General features: G+C 43.6%; 1 protein-coding gene across 9 annotated transcripts; it reads left to right on the plus strand.

The window, feature by feature from the left end:
* The first annotated feature begins 839 nt into the window (after positions 1 to 839).
* On the plus strand, positions 840 to 11141 carry TMEM14A (transmembrane protein 14A). 9 transcript variants are annotated; one of them, XM_027127496.1, is made up of 6 exons: positions 1326 to 1984; positions 3225 to 3511; positions 5376 to 5460; positions 7304 to 7405; positions 8949 to 9036; positions 10534 to 11141. In XM_027127496.1, the coding sequence occupies exons 3-6, from the start codon at positions 5391 to 5393 to the stop codon at positions 10571 to 10573; spliced, it is 300 nt and encodes a 99-aa protein (XP_026983297.1). In that variant the 5' UTR covers positions 1326 to 1984; positions 3225 to 3511; positions 5376 to 5390; the 3' UTR covers positions 10574 to 11141. The 9 variants fall into 9 exon arrangements, with proteins under 9 accessions (XP_026983295.1, XP_026983301.1, XP_026983302.1 ...); XM_027127495.1 differs by having other exon boundaries at positions 1327 to 1984; positions 3225 to 3369; XM_027127494.1 differs by lacking the exons at positions 1326 to 1984; positions 3225 to 3511 and adding an exon at positions 840 to 967.
* The last annotated feature ends 5476 nt before the right edge of the window (positions 11142 to 16617 follow it).

A 16617-nucleotide genomic window follows, 5' to 3' on the forward strand; every position in this document is an offset into this window, starting at 1 on the left:
AGGGTTGGAGTTACTGTCAGTGGCCTGGAAGGCAAAACTGGAGTGAGATGAGAAGTTGTAGCCAGGATGCAGGATTCCAGATCAATTTAAGGTTCATCCCTGAGAACGTATTATTCTGGAACGAAAGATGATTTAAAGTGCCTTTCAATTCTGGCACTCTGTACTTTTCCCCTTCAGGTACTTAAGTCCAGCAAATCCTGGGCTTGAAGTATGAAACCGGGATCCTGGTCTCCCCACCACATCTAGATGCCTTCGTAGATGGTGCGGTGTAATAAAGGGTGCTCGGGCTTTGAAACCAGACAAACTCGGGCTCTAGCCTTTGCACCCTGTGGAGTTGAGTCTGTGGACAACGAAATCCCTTCGCCTCTCTGAACCTTACCTCCCTCCGCTGAAAATGGGGACAATCTGGTGGAGAGTATGTAAAACGCCTGGGTTGCTGGAGAGGTCCCACAAACGTCCCTTAAATATTGAAGGAACTTCTTAAATGGTTAAAAATCTTTCGCCATCTGGAATCCCTGGTACACCCAGGCCCACTCCTTGCGAATGCATGTCACTCCAGGTCCGTCCGGCAGGAGGCACCAGACCCGAGTCCCGGGATCAGGGCCAGGACCAAAAGCCGGGTCGCCGAAGCGAGTGGCCGGGTCCGGAGCGAGTGACCAGGTGTGGCCATCGCCTGGGATGCTACAGTACAGGTGCTGCAAGTGGTAGAGCCGACTAACCTCCACGGCGCCCGGCGGGCATGGGCGGGACAGGGCTGAGCTGCAGTGGAAGGAGTGCCGCGCATGCGCGCGCGAGGGGCGGGGGCGGTGCCTCCTGGAATCAGCGGCCCCACCCAGTACTGGGAGGTAACGCGCAGAGTAGAAGGCGCAGGCGGCGGGGTCAGCTTCACTTCTCCAGGTACGAAGTTTTCCCGCACCTAGCTCCCGACTTTGCTCTTTTCAGCCGCGGAGACAGCTCGGGGCTGCAGGTGAGCTGTACATCTCGCAATCGAGACTTTCCTGGCCGTAATTTTCATGCATCGGTGCAGAAATAGGCAGTTAAAGACGCAGAGATTCTTGGGAGGATTTTGCAGGGGGTGGAGTCTGTTCTCCCGGGGAATCGCTTCTTTCCTCCTCCTGGGAATTGCCGGAGTTTCTTCCTTCCGCGGTCCTGAATCTCCCACCTGTTCTCCTTCCTACCTTCCTAGAGCTAAGGAGAGATGGGGAAGAGGGTGGGGCTCTTGGACCATCTAGAAATGCTTGGCAGGGTTTTAAACCTTCCCAGCACCATCCAGACTTCACTCGAAAATGTGTCTTTCGAGCCTCAAGGAGTTCAAAGGTAGGTAATTATTGATACTCAGCATGTGAAAATGCTTTTTATATAATAGCTTACGGGAAATCTGTTAGTGGTTTCCCCAAATTTTGGAGGGCTAAGGGCAAGGCAGGGCCCCTTCATCTGGTTTTGTGCGTTGTGCAGTAAATAATTTGCTGCATTGCACCCAAGATGCTTTCTGGCCTTTCCAAGGGCTGGGCATAGCGTTTGCGATGGGAACACGTGATGCTTCGTACCCACGCCCATCCCGCCCTTGTTAACGCAGCCTCTGGCTTTCCTGTGTGATTCTGAGCAGGACATACGGTCCTGCCACGGAAAAGGAGCACCAGAGCTGATTGCCTTTTGTTTGAATTTTCGCTGTAAGCACGAAACTTCTTACAAGGATTGAGAATAGATTTATTTTGCCTCCTTAGAACAACACTCAGTTCACTAAGGCGATGAAGGGCTTTTTCCTGGCACTAGAGCTATACCGAGGGTAGGTCAGTTACGTAATGTCTTAAGGCAGAAGTTATTCCTTTGGTTCACTTACTCATTCACTCAGCAGGCATTTACTAAGCACCTGCCTAAGTGCTCGGTAGTGGGCCTGGTGCTGTGAGGAAGACAAGATGAATTGAACCTGAGCTTAGCCCTCAAGGAGCTTGACTGGCCCAGAGGAGAGAGAAGCTCAAGGGAAGTAAGTCTACACCAGGTAGAAGGGATGGGGCCCCAAGAGAGGGTCAGAGGAAGAACTGGGGGACTCAGAGGAGGGAGAAGAACCAGCCTTCCACCCCAGGTGATTAACTTAAGGAGAGAATTAGGTCCCTCAATTACTACCTAATGAGGAGTGATCTCTCTCATAAGCTTCACATCTCTGTGGAAGGGTGCTTCCTGACTGTGTGTTGGGCATCTCAGACTGATTATGTTTAAGTTGAGCTCCATCATTCCAGGGCACCCCCCTCCTGCCCCCACCACACACCTGCTGCTGTTCCATTGTTCCCTGTCTCAGGGAACAGCATCAAGGCTCCCCTCTTCCTAGTGGTCCAAGCCAGAGGCTTATCCCCCCTGCTCCCTCCCCACACCTGGGCTTGTTGAGTCAACCTCCTGACCTCTCACATCTGTCCACCTCGCTCCACCCTCATTTCTCCAGGCCAGGCCACCATCATCCCTTGCTTGGCTTACTGCCTCCCAGCCTGTCTTCACCAGACTCCCTTTACAGGGCTTCCAGGGGTGATCTGGCCCTTGCTCACCAGCCCCCCCCACTTTCACACCCCTTGCACTTGTCTCCATTTTGAAACCATGCCATGCTTTCTCATGCCACCAGGCCTTTGCACATGTCTCCCTTCTGCCTAGGACATGTGCTTCCTTGCCACCCTCCTCCCTTGGTTTACTCCTGCCCTCCCCGTGACCTCAGCTGGGTCCCTGCTTCCTGGAGGAATTTTCCTTTAGGCTCCAAGCCTCAGTAGGTGCAGCTCCTGGTTGCGTTGCCTGTGCCTCTCCTCCTGAGGGCTCCCTCACGCAGCTGCCGCCTCCATGGTGCTGCACTGGAAGTCCTGGCATACCAGGACCGTGACCATCAGTGGGGCTTTCCATCCCTTCCTGCTGCCTGCACACAGAAGACGCCCAAGAAAAAGTCGTTGATGGAATTTGGTATAAGTGCAGGTTGTACTATTATGGTTTGAGTCTATGAATGCCAGCATCATGAATCCACCCTACCTCAGTTGATTTCTCGCTGTGCTGAAATAGTATTGCCCTTGTTTATGTCAAGCTTAAAAATGTATATAAGTGTGAAAGAGAGGAATAATTATATGAGCAGTTGGTATTTGTTGGGTGTTCATTGTGTGCCAGGCACTGTTCTGAGTGCCTTATAGCATTAACTCATTTCATCACCACAACAGCTCTGTGTGGTAGATATTTTTATTATCCCTATTTTACAGATGGAGAAACTGAGGTACAGAGATTAAGGAACTTGCCTAACATCACATGCTACTGAAGTCCAAGCATGCATTGTGGAATGTGATGAGCTCTTTGAGAAAGACAGGAAGTAGGACTGGACGTGAGGCTCTCATAGGGCTGAAGATGGTAGGTCACCAGGTGGAAGACGGTGCAGCGTGGGCTAAGCTCCGAGGCCAAGCAGAATTACTTAATCCAGAATTCAAAACTCTGAGGAACCTCAGGCTCACTTTCACATTCATCCTTTCAGCAGCTAACTCAGTTTTCAGAGGTACTGCTGGTTAGGAATGAGACTTCTCTGAGTCTGAAATCTTGGTTTTGCTGTGTGACCTCGGGGCTGCTGCTTGCCTTCTCTGTGCTTCAGTCACCTCATCTGGAAAATGGGGATAATAATGGGGATAGTACTTACCTCGTAGGGTTGTGGTGATAATTAAATGGGTTGTTACATATAAGGCCTTAGGGTGGTGCCTGGCACATGGTGATTGCCCAGAAACATCATCCTCATTATTTGTTTATCCATCATTCAGTCAACAAATGGTTTTTGAACACAGGTCCTTCCTTCCTATATGTTCAGTCCCACTGGACAACTTCTTGGGCATCGACAACTATCCTGTTTTAATTCTTTGTCCCACAGACATTGAGGATTTTCCATCATTGCCTCCTTTTCAGTGCCATCACCTCCTCCTGTGCCTTGGGCTCCCTCCCCAGACCCTTCCTCACAGTTAAGTGCTAGCTTACTCTCTGAGATCAACTCAAGACCCCTTTTCCATTCTTCTGGGTCAGTTTGTTACCAGTTGCTACAGAGAATTAAAGACCAGGTTAACCTGAATGGCAGCAGTGAGAAAATTGTGAAAATACAAAGAATTCTCATATACCATTCCTTGTAGATACAAAGAACTACTTTCTCCAGGGAGGAAATAGAGATGTAAAAAACTTAAGATGTGCAATCACCACCAGGAATCTTAGAATTTAAAAAGCTGCAAGAACCTTAGAGCTTATCTTGTCTATTTCCCTCACTTTGGGGGAGTTGTTCTTAGGGATGGGGGGTGGTCCAGGGCCCAGCAGCCGCTAGTGACCAGAACCCGTGTCTCCAGCCTGTAGCTAGCACACTTTCTCCTACATCTTAGAGAATCCCAGGCAGGATTTCAGTGGAGCTTCTTAGAACTTCCAGCCCCTGGATGTTTCAGCTGCTGCTGTGATGCCTGCAGAATGTCATGGTCACTCAGTTAACTTCGTGCCAGGGCTGCACTGTACCCTTTAATGGTTTACCATGGACCAAGCGTGGGCATCTCTGCCACCACAGGAGAGCTGTCTCATAACCAAGCTAGTGCAAAGCACATGTTGAAAGGGAATCTTTGGGGACTCCCTGGCGGTCCAGTGGTTTAGATTCCATCGGCGCTCCCAGTGCAGGGGGCATGGGTTTGATCCCTGGTCAGGGAACTAGGGTCTTGCGTGCCACATGGCTCAGCCAAAAAAAAGAACAAAAAACAGAAAGGAAATCTTTGTTTCAGTCAACAAGCAAACGTCCACATTACCCCTTTCCTGTTTTTCGATGTGAGGAGGAGGGGGGACAAATATCTGTACAAATACGAAAGAAAGAATTATAAGGTGGAGTTGCTGAGATCAGGGAATTTAGAGGAAGAAGAGCAGATGCTGCAGACCAGGTGGACGGTGCAGGTAGGAGTGGTTAAGGAGCTTGTGGGGCGGCTGACAAGGGGAGCAGGTTCAGAGGGAGATGGGGCGTAGAGGGCGGCTGGGGATGGAGGTGGGGGAGCGGGGGAACATTCCAGGCACGGGAGTGCAAAGCGGAGATGGCAGCATCACGGCCCTGTGACGAGACCCGGCTAACCAGAGTAGAAGTCCTCATGGGGAAGTGGAAGGGAGTACACAGCTGAGGGAACAGCAAGTCTTGAAGATAAGGAAGGAGAATCAGCCTCAGGTGTCGCCCTGAGCGTTCTTGAGAGTGATGAGGGTGGCGGGACTGAGTGCTGGGAGAAGTGAAGATCTAGCTGCCCTTTTCTTAGTAGGTTAGAGAAATTCATTTCTGTAACTCTGTGGAATGCATATCATTTTTATACACATTTGCTCCCCCAGAGTCTTATCTTGTAAAATATGTCTCTTCCACCTTGCTTTAGACTTGAACCTTGCCAATGGACCTGATTGGTTTTGGTTATGCAGCCCTGGTGACATTCGGAAGCATTTTGGGATATAAGCGGAGAGGTGAGCCCAAACCAGATTTTTCATTAAAGAGAGGTTGGTCATTGTGCTAGGATCATCTGAGGGTCTGTAAGCAGGACAAGAAGCTAATAAGCGACCTGGTGGGAGGTTGGTGGTTGTGCTAGGATTGTCTGAGGGTCTGTAAATAGGACGAGAAGCTAAGAAGCACGTGGTGGATGGGATTCTCGGAAGGATGGGGGTTCCATGGGGCTGAGTGGACAGAGCCTGTCATTCCAGAGCCTGGGCATCTGGGTCTCCCTTTACCTGTTAATATCTATTGCGTAATTAATTGACTTACCCTCTTCAGGGCTACTCACTCATTGTCAAATGAGGTTTTTGGTTTGTTTATATACTCATAGTGTCAAAAAACTGAATTATGTTGATACTGTGTGTTGCAAAGGAAAATTACTTAGATATGATATCTGAAGTGGTTTCTTCATCTCTGTGCAAAGATGGAAAAAAAAACCCAGTTGATAAATTGAAGGATTTTCATGGAGAAAAATGAAAGATCAAGTTTTCTATTTTGCTTTGTTTTAAGGTAAAAGCATTTGCAGTCATGGTATCTCATATTTGCTTCTTATATTTTTAAGAAATTCATTAAATGAAGTTATATTTCGAAGAGTGTTATATTGGTGACCTTGGGGGACTTGAGTTTCAGGTCTATATGGTTATCAGGGTTACTTCCTTCGTTAGCGGTTTTTCAAAGGGTAGGAAAAGGGGAGAGAGAGAGAGTGTGAGTGTGAGTGTGTGTGTGTGCTCGTGCGTGCGTGTGTTGGGGCTGCTGGAGGGTGTGGGAGGAGAGGATTACTTCCGTTATCAGGCATCCTCCTTCACTTGTTGCCTGTAGAATTAGACTACAACCTAGTGCATGTGGCTTCTTGTTCTGGATGGGTTGTGTGTTTTGGAGGTGCTGCGATCTGAATTTAAGGGTGGTTCTTAACCCTGCTGCAATCTGACCTTCCTGTAGCTGTTTAAAAAACAGAGATACCTTACAACTGAATCACTTTGCTGTACACCGGAAACTAACACAACCCTGTAAATCAACTATACTTCAATAAAAAAATAAAAATAAAAAATAAATTTAAATCTAAAAAAATACAAAAAACAAAAAACCCCAGAGATGCCTTGACCCTAGGGATTCCAATCCAATAAGATTCTAAATAGATTGAGTGCCCAGAAGTGGGGACTGTGTGTGTTGGTGACAGTGGCACTGGCACGTGCACCCTGCAGAGCTCGTGTCCATTACAGTGCCCCAGGCAGCGCTGAGCAGGGCGGGCGCTGGGTGGGGGAGGGGTTGGATTGGTGGCTGGCTGGCTGTGTCAGTGACCAGGTTCTTCCTGTTACTCTGTGGTCACAGTCCATCCCTGAGTCCTGATGTGTTGAGGCTGGAAGGTTTGTTAATTATTCAGGACAGAACCATCGCTTGGTTTGAATAGGCCCCCCTCTCTATCTCCATGAGTTGAAAATATCATTTCATCTAATTTTTATCATCACAACCTCAGTAAAAAAATGGAGGCAAGGAGAACAGGGGGAATAAAAGAGGGGCGTAAACAAGTCAGGTAATTGTCCAAGACCATGCAGTCACTGTCAGAAGCAATACTACAGGCAGGCTTTATCACCATACCTACCCCTCCCATTGCTATGTACCTGGGGTTCCTCTGCCTCACATTTGGGGTTCACCATGAAACAGTCATGTCTTAGAAACTGTCCATGGATAGCCGATACCTAACTTGGCTTTGTCCAGTTACAGTGCCCAGGAAGAAACGCATTTTTCCACATGTGGAGTGATGAAGGTATACCTTTCATTTGGGGATCCTCTCTCTGAGCCCGTACTTTTTTTCACCAGGTGGTGTTCTGTCTTTGATTGCTGGTCTTTCCGTTGGATTTTTGGCTGGCTGTGGAGCTTACCGTGTCTCCAATGACAAGCGAGACGTAAAATTGTCCCTGTGTGAGTAAGGCGTTTTTCCCAGTTACGGAGAATCAAAGCTTGGGGATAATATTTTGATACCTAGCCTCGGTGTACTAGAAGATACTGGTGACATGGCAGGTGGGCATATGCATGTGCAGAGACAGAACACTGTTCTTTTTCCTTTCTACACAGACCTGATCAAAAATAATGATGTTGCTGCCAGGCCTTCCAACTCAGAAGAATATTTCTATAAAACTTGTTACTAGAAAAATAAAATAAAATTAGAAAAAGCAAGGAATTATGTCTGGATTTTCTGCTAATGCTCCTAAATGCATATTAGCATAGTTTGTGTTACTGTGAAAATATCTAAAAAGAGACAGCCTTGCATTATTTTATTTAATTCACAAACAGCTTTTAGGTCCCACTTTGCCTTAAGATTTAGAAAAGCAAGGCTGACTCTTTTAGCTTCTTCCCTTGTTGAGCTTATAGTAGGAGAATGTCCGCAGGGAAAATGGAACAAACTTGTGTGTGTTTAAAGCCCCAGGATGCTTGGCTTTCTTCTGTCTGGGTTGAAAGACAAATACAGGGAAGATTTGGAAAACTACACCAAGGAAATGGTCTCTGTTTAACTTGATGATTATTCAAAGTGCCCTGGTGGGTGTGGAAGAAAATACAAAGGAAGACAAATTGTACCAGTTCTTTGTTTGAGGGAGAGGAAGAGATTAAGTGGGATTTTTTCCCCTTATTTTAAATAGGAGCAAGGGATATTTTTAATAATGACATTATGTCAGAAGATAAAAATATATCAGCAAAAAAATATATATATATACACACACACATATATATGTATGTATATATATAGGGCTTTTTATGCATATGCACTTAAATAGTTAATGTATTTTTATTGTCAGTCATGTTTTTTATATCAGCAAGTGATTTTTCCTTGAAAGTTCTTAAATTGTGACATCAGTGCCCTAATCTCTTCCATAAAACTGCTTCTCTCATCATGCTGGTTTAGCTTCTAAAGGCTGGTATAATGCTTCTGAATTTAATATTATTAGGCTGTTTTTATGTACTCTTCAGGCATCAGATTTCCAAAATGGAATGCTATAAAATAAAAACAGTCAGCCTTTTCTTAGGATTATTTTATTAATCAGGTCTTACTTTAAAGATTTACTTTAGAAACTGATTCTTTTCCTTCCATTCAGCTAACTAAACATTTTTTGGCTGTCTCTTGTGGGTCTAGGTATACTGCCTAGTGTTCCTAAGGAAACTTGAATAAGACACAGTCCTGACCTTCCCAGGAGTGTTCTATAAATAGAAATTAAGTTAGAAAAAGACCTTTTCTTTTGAAGATATTTCAGGAATGGATTTTAACGTGCTTGTTTCCTCAGAAACTATTTTGATAAGCTATTTTGTAAAGTGTTTTAATAGAGCACTTTATCTTTTCAAGAAAATAGCAACTCAGTACCAATACATAATAGTTGTTATATTAGAAAGCTGAAATGAAATCCATTTTTTCCCCAAGCAAGCACTGATAACATGTTTGAAACGCTGGTTCACGCACCGGTTTGGTTTTTAGTTACAGCTTTCTTCCTGGCCACCATAATGGGGGTGAGGTTTAAGAGATCCAAGAAAATCATGCCAGCTGGGCTGGTTGCAGGTTTAAGGTAAGAAAAACTTATTTTGATCTATTCTTTCCTCTGCCGTCATTTTGAAGTGCTGAATTTTTGGCAAAAGTCAGTTTTAACTTTAAAGGTCAAAGTAATTTGTATTACAATCAGCGTGATTATAAAACCTTAAAATATCATCCATTCAATCGTTGACATTTATGTGCGAGTGAACATTTTTATCAAATACACTTAGCGTTGCTGTGCTATCTGATCACATGTACACAGTTACCTTTTTCAGAATAAAGAATTAAATTCAGACTCATTTTTTCTCAGGATTTACCTGTCTGAGACAGTAAAGGTATTCATTTAAATCTGATAATCTCTGTTAGAGAGTTGGACAAAGTGAAAGTCTGTTGCAGTTACTTTGAAATTTTAAGGGAGAAAACTTAATATTTTTTAAAAAGATAAATAGGGAGCTTCAAGTTTCTCTTAATCTCAGTAATTCTGCCCATGAGATTAAGCACATTACCAAGTAAAAATTTATACTTAACGTTTTAAATTCTTTGGAAGCTGCCTTTATATGTTGACAGCTATCGACATGTTCATTTTCTTTGATGTACGTTTTCACTTTTTGGAATTTATTCCAAAGAAATAAGGAGATGTATACAAAGACTGATGTTTATTGCAAGTTTATTTCTAGTGGAAAACATGATGAACTGAAAAATTAGAAACAGCTTGAAAATTCACCAGCAAGGAAATGGTTCAATAGGTGTTTTGTCCACTTAATGGAATATTGAGCAAGCATTACCTGTCATGTTTTCAAAAACTGTTTAGTGTCATTAGAAAATATTGACATAATAGGAAATGAAAGCAGAATAAACAAGCAAATATAGCGTGATCTCAATTTTTTAAAAGTCTGGGTATATAAAAACAAGATAGGAAGTAATATTTCAAATTGTTAGTAATCTCTAGGTGGTAATGCAATGGGTAATTTTCTCCTTTCTATTTTTCAATAGAATTTTCTAGTGTGGCTGGATATAATGTTTATGATTTGGGAATGAAAGTGTGATTATAAAGGACTGCTTTCTAATGATAGCCCTGTTCTAATAATGATACTTGGTGGTGGAAGGGGTCAGAAGTAGGGTTTATAGGTCAAGAAGACAAGACCCTAAACGTGGAAAGAAGCTGAGATTGTCATTATGACATCCCTAGATCACCCCTTGATTAGTTTTTCAAGTTGCTTGCCTTTACTAGGTTTTGAAAGTTTTGTGTTTCTTTCCAAACCTTTCTCTCGCAAAGGTTCATCCCAGATTTTCAGAACAGTGAGTTCTGATTTTTCTCCTTCATTCAGTGAACATTTTTAATTCAGTCACATCTGGAAGTTCAAGTACAGGGATCCGGGGATGGTGAGATCACCCCTGCCCCAGGGAGTAGAAGGAGGGCAGAACGCTGGGAGCCAGGGTTTAGTACCACATGGGTTAGGTGAACGCACAACCCTTCCGTCTCACACCTCCTGAGTCACCCTCCCCTTGCCTATCTTTTGTTTTAATCTAGCCTCATGATGATCCTGAGACTTGTCTTACTGCTGCTCTGAGAATCCGCAGGAACTGAAAACTAAATTTGAGTCATTCTGCTGTAATGGGCAGAGCCTACTCTTTGTATTGAAAAGATAAATTCCAATATGGAATGTTCACCGTGGTCTTATTTTATGGTAGAAACTGCAAAAGAAACACTGTCACCTCTAATATGGACACTGGTTTGAGGGTTTTTTTTTTTAAACAAATGGTTTAACTGTTTTCTAATCATCAAGTACTGGTTTCATTAAAGGTATTTAATAAATCGTGATACACTGTTTGATTTGCTGTGTCATGTGGTTTTGTGTGTTTTTTGGTTTGGGGTTTTTTTTTTTTGACAGTTCCAAATACTCATGTCTGAAATAAGCTTAAATTAAACTACAACCTACAGATGATGGAATACCCTAAGTGGGCTTCACAGAATGCTACTGTATCTATTTGTCATTTGTATTATATTTTAAATTATTTTTTTTCATTTTAATTGTATTGCTACCAGTGTTTTTTCTTTCTTTAAAATACTTCATCCTCAGCACACTCTGTACCAACAGAATGTATTCAGTATTCAAATAAAAGAACTTCTGTTTTAAACCTGTTTCTCTCATTTTAGTGTCCTCTCTGTATACTCAGATCATCTTTAACATGTAAGTGTTCAATTATTATTATTATTTTTTTTTTTGCGGTACGCAGGCCTCTCACTGCCGCGGCCTCTCGCGCTGCAGAGCACAGGCTCCGGACGCTTAGGCTTAGCGGCTATGGCTCACGGGCCCAGCCGCTCCGCGGCATGTGGGATCTTCCCGGACCGGGGCACGAACCCGTGTCCCCTGCATTGGCAGGTGGACTCTCAACCACTGCGCCACCAGGGAAGCCCTAAATAACTGATACATTTTTAAAATGGAGAAAGAGGATGAGAGTGATGAAGCCAGGAAGATAGAAGAATAAGATTCTGACCAGCTTTCCTCCTGTGACAGGTGGCAAGATTTTAGGTTTTCAGATTTTTCTCTTTTTATCTACTTGCAGATCATCCTCCTTCCAGGACAAGCCTTGACTGGTGAAATGGGGTGAGATTAGGGGATGCTGAGGTTTTTCACTTTCCAAATTACAGTCATCTCTGTATTTTAATGCTGGCATCTGTAGCCCAAAGACGTCAATCAAGAGGATTTTCAGGGCTTCCCTGGTGGCGCAGTGGTTGAGAGTCTGCCTGCCGATGCGGGGCATATGGGTTCGTGCCCCGGTCCGGGAGGATCCCACATGCCGCGGAGCGGCTGGGCCCGTGAGCCATGGCCGCTGAGCCTGCGCTCCGCAGCGGGAGAGGCCGCAACACTGAGAGGAACGCGTACCGCAAAAAAAAAAAAAAAAAAAAAAGAGGATTTTCAATGACTCATGGGGATTTAAAGCAAAAGTGCAGAGTTAGAAAAAGTGGGTCTTTTCACATTTTCCTTTTCTTCTGAAAATGAAAATGTTTTTTAGAAACATAACCCATGCTCATTTTGAAGAAGGTAAAATAGTATAGAAATTAGAAGCCCATCCCCACCTCCCCAAGATAGCCTTGAGAGGTTGATGGGGCATGATGGGGGAGACCTGGTGGAGTGATAGGCTCTGGACAGCTTGAGGTACCTGTGGAGGAGGGTCCCTGAAAGCAAGGAGGGCTGTGGGGAGGGTAGGGGGTGGCTTTGGGAGGACGAGGAGTGTCTTCATGGTATGAATGGGAGCTGATTTATTTTGTAGCCTGTTACCTGGCTCATTTTCTAAGCCAGCGCTTCCACACATTAAGAGCTCAGCAAAATAAATGAAGAAAAAAGGATCGATTGAGCATATCACCATTTGGAAACCAGAATGAAAAAAAGTGATCTAGGCCAATGGTTTTTCAACCCTACATGATACCTGTTAGAACCATGTGAGGGGTTTAAAGCACATTCAGGTACACGAGTGTGCAAGCACACACACACACACACACACACACACACACACTCTCTCTCTCTCTACCTGGGCCTAACCCCAGAGATTCTGATATAATTGATCTCAAAGAGGACTCTTGATTCTACTGTGTAGCCAGTGTTGAGAACCGTTCATCAGGATGATGATGATGTCAATAGCTGCTAAAACTACGAATAGGGATCTCTGTAGTGGAAATACCGGGGTTGACTGCCCTAAATATTTAACATCACTAAATGTGGGACAATCAGACATGATGGTCCTCCTGGTGTGAAGCAATAGAAAGCATGCAGCAGTACCTATGAAGAATTCTTGCCAAAATAATTGACCTGGAATTCATTCAAACCTCTAGATATCAAATTACAGGAAACACAGGAAACAGAGAAGCACCTCAGGAATGTAATCAGCAAAATCAGCAGTATTTATAATGTGGAACTCAACAGGCTTGCTCTTCATAGAGTGGTCCCCAGACCAGCAACATACAGATCACCTGGGAGGTCGTAGCAACTCAAGCGCTACCCCAGAATCTGTATTTTAAGACCCCTGGGAATTTGTATGTACATTCAAGTTTAGAAGCACTGTTCTCCAGCTCAAGTGATTAATACATTTCAAATGACTCTCTACTTTTATATTTCTATAAGAAAATGTGTAAATTGCATGAAAATCAAAGAGGCACGGGGAGCCTATAGGTTAAAGAGATTTAAGAGAATGAATTCATTCTTCAAATGAATGCAATGTGTAGACCTTTTTTAGCTTCTCGTTCTAACATAGCAGTTATTCTTTTTAAATGTGATACAATCAGGAGTATTTGAACCATGACTGAACATTTATATAAGGGAATTACTGTTAATTTTTTAAGTATAATAATAATATAGAATGTTTTCCCCAAAGGATCTTTATCTTTTAGAGACTCATGTCAAAGTATTTATGGATGAAATAATATGATACTGGGATTTACTTCAAATTAACCCAGCTGTGAGGGGGAGTGGGTAGAAATACAGATGCAACATGAGTGACATTTTGTTGCTAATTGCTGTGGCTGGGTGATGGGTATATAGGGCTTTTTATACACTTCTTTCTATTTTTGTGAATGTATGAAATTTCCCATCATAAAAAATATTTTTAGGGCTTCCCTGGTGGCGCAGTGGTTGAGAGTCCGCCTGCCGGTGCAGGGGACACGGGTTCGTGCCCCGGTCCAGGAAGATCCCACGTGCCGCGGAGCGGCTGGGCCCGTGAGCCATGGCCGCTGAGCCTGCGCGTCCGGAGCCTGTGCTCCGCAATGGGAGAGGCCACAACAGTGAGAGGCCCGCGTACCGCAAAAAAAAAAAATATATATTTTTAATTGCTCAGCAAAAACGGATGATATTCGTAATGTATTAAAGCTTTAAAGGCCCTGGTGTGACTTCTGAATCATGAGACTTGGAACTGTGTTCACTCCAGCTTTAGGGATGAATGGGTGTGATCAATGCTCCACCCAGATGAGCCTTCTGAATTCAGGTTTAATGATTTCAAGCCCTGCGGGCACTGTCTAAACACCTTTCAAATGTGCCTTTGAAGTCAAAAAATTAAAGGGCATAATCCATTGTTTAAAGTGTGTAAGAATAAAAGGAATTAAGTAGACCAGTAACTGCATGGCTTTATTTTTTTTATCCTCAGCCTACATTCTAGAACTTTGTCTCCAATTGTCTTGGCATCATGCCTCCATTCTGTGTTGTCCATGGAAATTGGGTTTTAGTAATGTGAATTCTTGGGTAATTTAAGAGAAAGACTACGGATATTCCTTTCTATGAAAGTCAGTCTAGTAACCTGGTACACAGTTCATTTTCCTGTGTCCATCTAAGGGATATTGAATATATATTTTCTGGTTTATGGAAAGTCTTTATGTCCCGCTTATGACATAAAGTGAGGTTTGCTTTGTTCCATAAAGATGCTGTCCTAGAACATGCTGCTCTGATTTGGAAAGGTCTGTGCTTCAGTCTCCTTGCAGAAGGATCACTGGTACCAGGAACTAAATTGTTTCTGACAGTGGAATATAAGGCTTTGTAAAAAAATATATAAAATCCACCAATCAATCAGATAATATCTAGATAAGCAAACAAGTTAATTTATTTAAAATATATTGGAAAAAAATTAGGCAAAATCAATTCTCTAAGAAATCCCAATGACATATTATGTATCAATCTAATGTTTTTTTATTTACTTTTTAAAACTTTTTATTTTATATTGGAGTATAGGCGATTAACAATGTTGTGATAGTTTCAGGTGCACAGCAAAGCGACTCAGCCCTACATATACATGTATCCATTCTCCCCCAAACTCCCCTCCCATCCAGGCTGCCACATAACATTGAGCAGAGTTCCCTGAGCTATACAGTAGGTTCTTGTTGGTTATCCATTTTAAATATAGCAGTGTGTAGATGTCAATCCCAAACTCTGTAACTATCCCTTATCTAATGTTTTTAAATTCTCAAAAGAATTTAAAAATATGGAACTTCGCAATTAAGTGCAATGCAGCCCATCAGCATTTAGTACATGCTTTCTTCACGGATGTATGTGTGCATGGAGCATCTGTGTGAATGCGCAAGTACATTCTTTTTTAAAAAATTAATTTATTATTTATTTTTGGGTCTTTGTTGCTGTGCACAGGCTTTCTCTGTTTGCGGCGAGTAAGGGCTACTCTTCATTGTGGTGCGCGGGCTTCTGATTGCAGTGGCTTCTCTTGCTGTGGAGCACAGGCTCTAGGTGCGCGGGCTTCAGCATTTATGGCACACGGGCTCAGTAGTTGTGGCTCGCGGGCTCCATAGTGGTAGTTGTGGCGCACGGGCTTAGTTGCTCCGCCACATGTGGGATCTTCCCGGACCAGGGCTCAAACCCGTGTTCCCTGCATTGGCAGCAGGTTCTTTAACCACTGCGCCACCAGGGAAGTCCACAAATCCATTCTTGTACTGGAAGCTTTGTTTCAAGAAAGCTTAGCATAAAAATAGCCGTTTGTTATTGTTTGCACTCTTTTCTACCTCAAAATCACAGAAGTTATTAGACCTGTCACAAGATCTTGTTATTTAAAATATTTATTTAAAAATGTAAAAAACAAACAAACAAAAAATGGGCTTCCCTGGTGGCGCAGTGGTTGGGGGTCCACCTGCCGATGCAGGGGTCACGGGTTCGTGCCCCGGTCTGGGAGGATCCCACATGCCGCGGAGCGGCTGGGCCCGTGAGCCATGGCCGCTGAGCCTGTGCGTCCGGAGCCTGTGCTCCGCAACAGGAGAGGCCACAGCAGTGAGAGGCCCGCATGCCGCAGAAAAAAACAAAAACAAAAACAATATTAGAGGCAGTTATTCCCACTATTACAGGGCTGCTTTAGGTTTTGAAGTGATTTGGTGAGGTTAAGCAGATAGCTCCCTGAGTATATTTAAATGATTCTATTAAAATGTTTTGATCCACACTTACCTTCTCAGTGAGTTACACCAGCAATAGTAAATAGTAGTCTTATTAGTTGGTCCCTGTCCTTTTTTTTTTTTTTTTTTTAAGAATTTTATTTTATGTTTTGGCCACACGGCTTGTGGGATCTTAGTTCCCCAACCAGGGACTGAACCCAGGCCCTCGGCAGTGAAAGTGCAGAGTCCTAACCACTGGACCGCCAGGGAATTCTCGACCCCTGTCCTTCTAATGTCATTTACAATTCATTTATTTTACAAGTTTTACAAATTATACCAGCATACTTATCCATGAAACCCCAGAAAGCTAATTTAGTTTAGTTTGGCAAATCCACACTCTGTGACTGGTTTTCAGTTTTCTCTCCATCCTTTTTTGGTGCAGAAGCAGATGAATTTTACTTCTTTAGTTCAAGCAATGCTTTCAAATAGCTATAGTGTAAAACTATACCTCCCAAAATACTGTATCATCTGGGCAAAATCTTATGGAAGAAAGCCAGACATTGGATTCCCATTTCACCTAGAATAAAATCCAAATTCCTTGAGAGGACTGAAGGAGCGTGTCATCTGCCGTCTGCTGCCCCTTCTCATGCCACGTGGCACACCCGTTCTCCAGCAATGTCTCTTTTGGCTTGGTGCACCAAAGACACTGCTTTCCATGCTAAGGCTTTGAAAATTCTGGTTCCTCCGTCTGGACCCCTC

Source organism: Aethalodelphis obliquidens, unplaced genomic scaffold, assembly GCF_003676395.1.
Source record: "Aethalodelphis obliquidens isolate GAN/ISIS:26980383/991018 unplaced genomic scaffold, ASM367639v1 scaffold31, whole genome shotgun sequence".
In the NCBI taxonomy this organism is placed as follows: domain Eukaryota; kingdom Metazoa; phylum Chordata; class Mammalia; order Artiodactyla; family Delphinidae; genus Aethalodelphis; species Aethalodelphis obliquidens.

Bases quoted from the DNA above. Each gene is read 5' to 3' on its own strand.
- TMEM14A (XM_027127494.1), top strand. From the start codon at position 5,391: ATGGACCTGATTGGTTTTGGTTATGCAGCCCTGGTGACATTCGGAAGC. The intron at 7,406-8,948 runs GTGAGTAAGGCG...TTTGGTTTTTAG, and splicing joins AGACGTAAAATTGTCCCTGT to TTACAGCTTTCTTCCTGGCC. The intron at 9,037-10,533 runs GTAAGAAAAACT...GTTTTAATCTAG, and splicing joins GGGCTGGTTGCAGGTTTAAG to CCTCATGATGATCCTGAGAC.